At 46.7% G+C, this 10,008-nt stretch overlaps 1 protein-coding gene across 1 annotated transcript; it reads left to right on the top strand.

Moving 5' to 3' along the window:
* The first annotated feature begins 2,020 nt into the window (after positions 1-2,020).
* Positions 2,021-5,932, top strand: LOC109751718 (SPX domain-containing protein 4). Its single transcript, XM_020310606.4, has 3 exons — positions 2,021-2,531; positions 4,931-5,090; positions 5,179-5,932. Exons 1-3 carry the CDS (start codon positions 2,256-2,258, stop codon positions 5,706-5,708), a joined length of 966 nt encoding a protein of 321 aa, XP_020166195.1. The 5' UTR covers positions 2,021-2,255; the 3' UTR covers positions 5,709-5,932.
* Positions 5,933-10,008: the final 4,076 nt, after the last annotated feature.

Genomic DNA, 10,008 nt, shown 5'->3' with positions numbered 1-10,008 from the left:
CCTTCAAAGCAGGTCGCCGTATCGCTAATAGGCCTATTGCGTCCCGATGCAGCACGGAGACGCCGTCGTCCCGAGCACCGCGTGGTCGTTGTAGTGCTGCCAACGTTGTCATGGAAACATTGGCCGCCGGCACAGTGTTCCGAGCAGCCCCGTGTGATGACGCCGAGCTCATGCTGGTTCCAGCCAAAACGATGCCCGGATGTAGCAAATTATATCGCTGGATGCAGCTCCGCTACATCGACACTCGACTGGTTCCAGCAAAAAAACGTCGGTTGTAGCAAATTGATGTGCCGGTTGTAGCATTTTTCCGCCTGCTTGCAGCTCCTCCCTGCTGATGGTCATGGCCGATGCCCGTGCCGCTTCCAGCAAAAAGCGATGTCGTATGTAGCAAAAAAATTGCTGGATGCAGCTTTGGCAACTTTCGACCTCATGTTTCCAGCAATTGACGATGCCGATTCCAACAATTGGTGTAGGCGGTTCCAGCAAACACCATCGCTGGTTGCAACACTGAGCGGCCATCTATGGTGACGGGCATGGCAGCTCCAAGGTGATGGCCATGGCAATAATTGGTGTAGGCAGTTCCAGCAAACACCATCGCTGGTTGCAACACTGAGCGGCCATCTATAGTGACGGGCATGGCAGCTCCAAGGTGACGGCCATGGCAACAATTGGTGTAGGCGGTTCCAGCAAACACCATCGCTGGTTGCAACACTGAGCGGCCATCTATGGTGACGGGCATGGCAGCTCCAAGGTGACGGCCATGGCAACAATTGGTGTAGGCGGTTCCAGCAAACACCATCGCTGGTTGCAACACTGAGCGGCCATCTATGGTGACGGGCATGGCAGCTCCAAGGTGACGGCCATGGCAACAATTGGTGTAGGCGGTTCCAGCAAACACCATCGCTGGTTGCAACACTGAGTGGTCATCTATGGTGACGGGCATGGCAGCTCCAAGGTGATGGCCATGGCAACAATTGGTGTAGGCGGTTCCAGCAAACACCACCGCTGGTTGCAACACTGAGTGGCCATCTATTTTGACGGGCATGGCAGTTCCAAGGTGACGGCCATGGCAACAATTGGTGTAGGCGGTTCCAACAAAAACCATCGCTGGTTGCAACACTGAGCGGCCATCTGTGGTGACGGCCATGACAGCAATTTGTGTGGTGACAGCCATGGCAGCCCTGATGGTGGCGTGTTGCAGCACTGAGCGGAGCGGTCGTGAGAGGGACAGGGGTGGGGGAAGGGTCGGGGCCACGCCGCCGGTGGTTCGGGGCATGGGATCGGCTGAAGTTTCAGCCGACGCACCGGCTGGAAACTTTTCCCTATAAATTATAGTACCTCTTTAACTTAATATAAGACGTTTGTTGACCCTATGACAGTGTCAAGTACTTTCGTTAGTTAAATTTATGGTTAAATTTGATGCAAAGTACCGGGGGTACTACAGAATTTGGACAGAGAGGAAGTATTCTTTGATTTAACTCTACCATTTAATGGATGCAACGCGTTGTCTTGGAAGAAAAAAAACCACACAACCATTTATGTACTCCGTCCGTTTCATAATGTCAAAAAATGTCTTACATCATGAGATGGAGGGAGTAATAAATTGCGTGCCAAAAAATCATCTGATTTTTTTTTCAAATAATTTTTTTTTGGAAAACAGTATAGGCACAGGCCAACCCGAGCTTGACCTGGTTGGGTCGATCGAGGCGTCTGCTCGCTAGGACGAAACCGTCGAAATGGCCGGCGTTCCATCGCCCGTGGTTTGAAGAGGTTTATGTGGGCTTATGATTTCTCTCTCTTGTGTTGGTCTAATCGAAGCTGGCCGTGTTTTTGACAACTAGCTCACCATTTTGTTCTGAAATTCCCCAATCACGTGGCCTCTGTTCTGGAAAAAAGATTCCACCATTTCTTTTCCTTTTCTGAATGGGAATCTGACCGTATCCAAGGGCCGAAGCCGACGTAGTAGGGCCCAAACAAAACCCAAATGGTTTTATTAACGCCGAAGCGGGCGACCGGCGGCGGCATCAGCCAAGCGGAACAAGACGAGACGACGAGCAAGGAAAGGGACCCACGCGCCCACCGAGGCCGAATAACCCCCGGGCCCGCCCGACAGCGACCCACGCCCCAATCATCCGCCCGCCCACCCTGGCCGGCCCAGCCCGCCTCCCCCCTTCTTCCTCCTCCTCTTCTCCATCGGCCACGGCATCCTCGAATCCTTCCTTGGAATTCTCGCGCCGCGGCGGAGGGGAGAGGAGATGAAGTTCGGCAAGGATTTCCGGAGCCACCTGGAGGGCACGCTGCCGGACTGGAAGGACAAGTACCTCGCCTACAAGGCGCTCAAGAAGCTCATCAAGACGCTGCCGCCCGACGCCCTCGCCGCCGACCAGCCGCCGCCCCCGCCTCCCCTGCCCCCGCCCGGGCGCGGCGACGGCGGCCTCGGGGACTGGTTCGCCCGGATCCTCGACGTCGAGCTCCACAAGCTCAACGACTTCTACATGGAGAGGGAGGAGTGGTACGTCATCCGCCTCCAGGTACCCCAACCAACACCTTCCCCCTTCCCCTCCCCCGCCTCCGCCCTGCCCCCATGCCTGCAGCCGTCGTCTTCTCGCCCGCGCCGACGCGTGCGGGGCGGAGCCTAGGTAGGGCCGTCGTGGGCCGGGACTTGGATCGTGGGGATTTCGGGTTGTGCCGTGCCGGGGAATGAATCTCTCGAGTTTAGAATGTCTAAGATTTTTTTTTTTGGATAGTAGTGGTGAATCAGTGGTAGCACTAAACCGTGATTTGGTTCGGCCAACGAGTAATTGGCCGCTTGTGATGCCTTTAATTGCAACTGCAAACTAGGCTTGTCTGGTTGTCATAGTAACTTAGGTGGATAAAATGTTTCTGTTGTTTGTTCATTATAGGCAAAATCGATGGGATGCGCCTTTCTGTACGACAGGGGCATGCAATCACTCTATAACTGTTTGTCTGTATCCATCAGAAAAGCCATCAAACCTGGTACTCTGAATTTAGTTGTGCAGTGATACTCCCCCTGTTAAGTGAAATGGCCTGAAAATGTCAACACTCCACATTGGCTTATTGAACATGCTCTACGCGACTTAGGCGTATTAAGGCTCCAGCTATGCAGATGTCATTATGTCACGTTTAACCAATGACTCATATGTGATTAGTGAACATCCGCACGATAACGCAGTTTAAAGCTGCCACTGAGGTTTGTTCAGTGTTCATTATGGCCGAGTTTGCTTAAATGTCTGTTACAGGTGACTAGGTGAGTAGCAAATCCAGTCTCAACAATTCTTGTAAACCGAGACCCCAAACCAATGTAAACAACAGCACCTGGCCTTGCCCGAAGAACTAAATTTACCTTTTCTTTATGGATCATATTAGCATAGCTGATTGAGCAGTCTAGATCGTTTAACATTTCAGGCTGTTCTAAAACTAATAATATCCAACTTCTGAACTTAACTAGGTGAGTAGCAAATCCAGTTCCAGTAATTCTTGTAAATCGAGACCCCAAACCAATTTAAACAACAGCACTTGGCCTTGCCCGGAGAACTCTATTTAGCTTTTTTAATGGTTCATAAAAGCATAGCTGATTGAGCAGTCTAGATCGTTTAACATTTCAGACTAGTTAAAAAAAATACTTCTGAACTTATCTGCTGAAATCTGAACAGTCTCTTTATGCTTCAGTTCTTGACTGCATATTACTTCTGATCATTTGACTGAACCTCCTGTTGGAACTTGAAAGTATCTTGCACTGTCACCTTCAGTTCTTGACTGCATATTACTTCTGATCATTTGACTGAGCCTCCTGTTGTGACATGGTTTAATCTTTTAGTATCAGAGTGTCTGGTATAGCACTTTAAGCATATGTTCATGGTCTTTGGACATGCGCCTTTCTGTATGACAGGGGCAAGCTCTCTATGCTATGGTTACGATCAGAAAAGCCGTCAAATCCGGTACTCTGAATTTTATTGTGCAGTGATATACTCCCCATTTAAGTGATGGCCTGAAAATGTCAACATTCTGCATAAGCTTAGCGAACATGACCAAAGTGACTTAGGCATATTAAGGTTCCAGTCATGTAGTTGTCATTATGTGATGTTTACCAATGACCCATATGTGAATGATCAGCGAATCCATTCGCACGAGAATGGAATTTATAGTTTGCCACTTAGGTTTGTCAGTGCTCATTATGAGGCAGAGTCTGCTGAAATGTCAGTGACTGGTAACTAGGTGAGCAGCAAACCCAGTTCCAGTCATTCTAGTAAACCGAGACCAGAGACCAATATAAACAACAGCACTTGGCCTTGCCTAAAGAAGTAAATTTACTACTCCCTCCGTCCCATAATATAAGATGTCATTACAACTGATATACTCACATATTGGTTGTAATGACATCTTATATGATGGGACGGAGGGAATATTTTTTTGTGTATGGACCACACAGACATAACTGACTGAGCAGTTTAGATGGTTTAGCATTTCAGGCTGTAGTAAAATCCACACTTCTGAATGAAAGGCCTAAAGAGTCTCTTTATGCTTCAGTTCTTCTCTTCATATTAGTTGTCATCATTTGATTCAGCCTCCTGCTGAGAGCATCTATTTCGTTGTACTGTCACATGGTTTTGTCCTTACGTAACAGACTGTCTTGGTGTTGTTGGATCTATAGAATCTAATAACATGTGAGTTGTTGAGAAGATGATTGTCCTAACAACATGACAAGACATTCTTGATAAGGTTCTCATGAGCGCTTGGGAGAGATTCCTTTCCTACTTTTGAAATCCCACAATCTGTGAATGTTATTGTCCATTGTTGGCATTTTTCGTTTATTGTACATGGGTCATTTAGGGGCTTAGGTAGTACAGTAGCAGATAGTTGTGGTATACCAATTTCTTTTATTTTCACTCGTCAGTTTGCTTGTCTCTAGGTGCTAAAGGAGAGGATTGAGCGAGTCAAAGCTAAGAAGAATGGTGCTTTTACATCCAAAACTGAGTTCACTGAAGAAATGTTAGAGATACGTAGAGATTTCGTGCTTATCCACGGCGAAATGATACTTCTGCAGACCTACAGCTCCCTGAATTTTGCTGGTGAGCACATGAAACCAAGTTAGCCAACCTTCAGTGTCCTACCAACAGTACGCTTTCTAGCTAACATCATGACACTTGGTGCATGCAGGGCTGGTGAAGATACTGAAGAAGTATGACAAAAGAACAGGCGGCGTTCTCAGCCTACCTTTCACTCAGCGAGCTCGCCACCAACCATTTTTCACCACTGAGCCGTTAACAAGACTTGTTCGAGAATGTGAGGCTAATCTTGAAATCCTTTTCCCTGTCGAAGATGAAGTACTCGAGTCTGGTTCCTCTTCAAAGCATCAGGCTCACAATGATGCGGCTAGTCGTGACCCAGCTTCATCTTGCGACGCAGAAACCTCAGAGGTGTACCGAAGCACACTCGCAGCAATGAAAGCGATAGAGGGCCTCAAGAGAGCCAGCTCTACTTACAATGCCCTGTCTCTCGCTAGGTTCTTCCATGGAGAGGATGGTGAAGCTTGTTCGGGCGCCATAACTTCTGAGAGCTCGCTGTCAAATTCCTTGACAGATTCCCAGGTTGAAGATGCAGATAAGGACGATAAGGAGGTGCAATCAAAGGAGCAGAGCTCTGCTCAGACTGACCATAACGCGGAAGCGGAGCGACGCGGTGGATAATAATCAGTCTTTGCATGCTATTTTGAATCTCCCCTGATAAGTGTAAATGATAGAACTGCTATAACACCAATAATCTGGATGTTTAGCCAGTCTTTGAAATGTGTGACCACAAGTCATGTTTTATTTGGATGCTTGGAGTTTTGGAGCTGTAGGCAGAAAGTGTGTGTGTGACATTTAGCTGATTTGATTCGAAAGGAATTGTATACAGTCTCTCTGTTTTTCAAGTTTTTTTTTCTTTTTTTGTATAGCCACTGATGTCGCCTTCAGCAAACCACTAATACGGTGACTTTTTTTTAAGTCGGCTCGTACAGTGAATTTGATTATGCAATTTATGTACAAAACATTCTAGTGGGGCCCAGACTCATAGAAGTAGTAAAATGCAAAGGTAATTTAAAGCTCAACAGTAAATAAAAAAGGAGACTATCCTTGTGGGAATAATTCAGATGCCAAAAGCAACCATTTAAGGATAATGATTTGTTGCTCCGAACAGAAAAATAACAATATGGAACGTTGCACCTACAGATTCAGTTGCAATGCTAATATACTGAACATAATAGCAACTTGCATACAAGTAGCAGGATCGATAGCCAGTACGATTCACAAGAAAACATCTCAGACTTTCCTCCTCCTGTCGGCACCAACGACGGTCCGCCCCATCTCCAATCGCCATTAGGACATGGAGATGTGAAGAACCTCGGGCCCTAGCCGGCAAGAGGGCCCCTGTTCTTTTTAGGTCCAGCGTCTTGGTTGGGGCTGTGTGGCAGCGGTGATGTCCGTCAGTAGGAAAAATGTCTCACATGTTCTATCCATGTCCTGATGGTGCGTCTAGCATCGTCGGAGGGCGTGTGGAGGTGTGTCTTCGTAGGATCTCATGGGATTCGGTCGGTGCTGGTCTTCAGTGGATCTGTTTAGATCCGGTCTTTGTACGTCTTCGTTTGGGTGTTTACAGGTTTGATCCTTCTGTTCTACGACTTTCTTCATCGGTGATGGTTGCTGCTCTAGTGCGCTGGTCTCACGGGGCCTTAGTATGACAACTTCCTAACTGTCTACTACAACAAAATTTGCCCAGCTCCGATGAGGGAGAGGCAATGACGGCGGCGCGCCTTCGGCTCGCTTCAGTGTTTGTAGTCGTCGCTAGGTGGTCCACAGACCTGGTTGTAATTTTTATTACCTCTAGTGTTCTTTGTACTGCCATGTTTGAAGATGAATATATTGAAAGTTTCTTACGCAAAAAAAAGTTGCATACAAGTAATATAAAATGACTTGTCCATAACAAGTTTATGCAACTAATTAAGCACTCCACATTTACCTAATAGAATAACGAAGGATTCATAGCACAACACCCGAGTGTTTAGATAAAAAAAATCAAAACACAAGATAAACGTCTGAGTTAACACCATATCACTGTAGATCATCACATAGACCAAATAAACTCACGACCGAGCGTTGGTGCTCGACGCAAACACAAGCACCGGTGTCATCCTCCCACCGTGTGAAGATGGCGTGGCCCTCCACGTGTCTAGAGTTGTGCTCCTACTCCTAGGAGACGAGAAACTGGCGCACGATGGTATTGGAGTTCACTAGGCTTAGCGATGTGCCCTAGACCACCGTGGAAATCTCCTTCTCTTCCCAGGGCACATGGGCTCGGCGTCGTGCCCTGGACCACTATGGAAGTCTCCTTCTCTCACAGGGGCCACCTGTGGTGGTTTGACATCTCTAAGGGCATCCTATACATCGTCTTTTTCGGCGACTCAGCAATCATTTCGCAAGTCCGCATCCCTAAAGATGCCTTAGCAGCCTCAGAGGCTTGGCCAATCTACACCGGGGATTGGTAGTTGCATTAAGGCAAAGATTTATGATGAAGAAGACAAATGCATGAATTAGTTTTAAGCTCCACTGTTTAAGCAAATTTTGAGCTTGCTAGTCAAAATAAATACAATTATCTATACTTTGTATATAAATCTTTTTTGTCAAATTAAAATCAAAGGTAATATATTATTGTAAACGTAAATTGTATTTTATAGTAAAACTATACTTTCTCAATATATTGAGCCCTAAAAGCATATTTATAAAATTGAGACAATAAAAAACAATAGAATTGCATGTTTTCTCAAAATAATTTGTGACATTTACATGAATATAGTGTATATGTTTATATGTGTATAATTAATATCTTAGTAGAGATATCTAAAGTATATCGTATAATACAATATCTTGATATTGTTTTTTATAATTAGATATATGCAAATATAAAAATCTAGAATAGCGTAGGATGTTTTGGGGGAGGTAGTCATCTAATAACCGGCAATTCTTTTTGGGGTCAAAGTCTTACATATTACATTGGTCAATCAATCTGTTAAAGATGTGTGTTTGCTCTCTATTTGGCACTGAAATAGCACCACTCTAGATAAGATACTAGAGCTTGCTTGGTCGATACTTACATACTTCCTCCGTCCGAAATTACTTGTCGTAGAAATGAATGTATATTGACGTATTTTAGTCCTAAATATATCCATTTGCATTTATTTATGCGACAGTATGAGATTTCGTGCTTATGCGCATTAAAATGATACTTTTGCAAACCTATATCTCCATTAATTTTGCTGGTGGGCACGTGAAACCAAGTTAGCCAACCTTTCCTACTCCCTCCGATCCATATTATCTAGCAACAAGTAATATGGATGGGAAGGAGTAGCAATAGTATATCCCACGACCAATTTGCTAAAACTTGGTGCATACATGACCAGTGAAGACACCGAAGAAATATGACAAAAGAATAGGCAGCGTGCCCAGACCTTTCAGATTTTTTTCAAAACTATCAGGTTTTTATAGCAAATTCGAAAACTATAGCACCTAATGCAAAAAAAAAAAATTCAAAACTATGACCCCGTCGGCCTCGTGTGGGCCGAAGAGGGTGCTTTCGGTCGGCAGTTGGCCGAAGAGGACTCTTCAGTCACGCATTCGCCGAAGAGATCCGTAGTTGGGCCGAAAAGGACTCTTTGGTCAGCAGTAGGCCGAAGAGTCCCTGGGGCCCACCTTTTCGTGTGAACGGAAGGCCGAAGCTGCATGGCTGCGCTCTTCGGCTTATGTTAGGCCGAAATGGTTTTTTTATTTTGAATTATGAATGCTGTGCAACCATTGCCCATCTTAGACATTGAAAAATATATTTTCGCGCAACCCTTTGTTGAGGAACGTAGCATGCAATTTGAAAAAAATTCCTACGATCACGCAAGATCTATCTAGAAGATGCATAGCAACGAGACGGGGAGAGTGTGTCCACGTACCCTCATAGACCGAAAGCGGAAGCGTTATGTTAACGCGGTTGATGTAGTCGAACGTCTTCACGATCCAACCGATCCAAGTACCAAACGTACGGCACCTCCGTGTTCAGCACACGTTCAGCTCGATGACGTCCCTCGAGCTCTTGATCCAGTAGAGGGTCGAGGGAGAGTCCCGTCAGCATGACGGCGTGGCGACGGTGTTGGTGATGTGATCCGTGCAGGGCTTCGCCTAAGCACTACGACGCTATGACCGAAGGAGTAAACTATGGAGGGGGCACCGCACACGGCTAAGAAACAACTGTTGTGTCTTTGGGGTGCCCCCTGCCCACGTATATAAAGGAGGGGGGAGGAGGAGGCCGGCCCAAGGGGGGCGCCAAGAGGGAGGAGTCCTACTAGGACTCCGTTCCTAGTAGGATTCGGCCCCCCTCCTTCCTTCCAACGGGGAGGGGAAAGGGGGAAGGAGGGAGAGGGAGAAGGAAAGGGGGGCCGTGCCCCCACCCCTTGTCCAATTCGGATTGGGCTTGGGGGGGGGGGGCGCCACCTCTTGTGGCAGCCTCCCTCTCTCCACTATGGCCCAATAGGTCCATTAACTTTCCCGGGGGGTTCCGGTAACCTCCCGGTACTCCAAAAAATCCCCGATCTTCTTCGGAACCATTCCGGTGTCCGTATATAACCTTCCAATATATTAATCTTTACCTCTCGACCATTTCGAGACTCCTCGTCATGTCCGTGATCTCATCTGAGACTCCGAACAAACTTCGGTCACCAAAACACATAACTCATAATACGAATCGTCATCGAACGTTAAGCGTGCGGACCCTGCGGGTTCGAGAACTATGTAGACATGACCGAGACACATCTCCGGTGAATAACCAATAGCGGAACCTGGATGCTCATGTTGGCTCCTACATATACTGCGAAGATCTTTATCGGTCGAACCGCATAACAACATACGTTGTTCCCTTTGTCATCGGTATGTTACTTGCCCGAGATTCGATCGTCGGTATCATCATACCTAG

The sequence above is a fragment of the Aegilops tauschii genome, chromosome 5, assembly GCF_002575655.3.
Source record: "Aegilops tauschii subsp. strangulata cultivar AL8/78 chromosome 5, Aet v6.0, whole genome shotgun sequence".
Lineage (NCBI taxonomy): Eukaryota > Viridiplantae > Streptophyta > Magnoliopsida > Poales > Poaceae > Aegilops > Aegilops tauschii.
This window is presented reverse-complemented; position numbering and strand designations above follow the sequence as displayed.

What these genes read in the sequence shown, in the direction of transcription:
- LOC109751718 (XM_020310606.4), top strand. Translation starts at nt 2,256, where the DNA reads ATGAAGTTCGGCAAGGATTTCCGGAGCCACCTGGAGGGCACGCTGCCG. An exon ending in GGTACGTCATCCGCCTCCAG is followed by an intron (nt 2,532 to 4,930) that starts GTACCCCAACCA and finishes GCTTGTCTCTAG; the next exon opens with GTGCTAAAGGAGAGGATTGA. An exon ending in CAGCTCCCTGAATTTTGCTG is followed by an intron (nt 5,091 to 5,178) that starts GTGAGCACATGA and finishes TGGTGCATGCAG; the next exon opens with GGCTGGTGAAGATACTGAAG.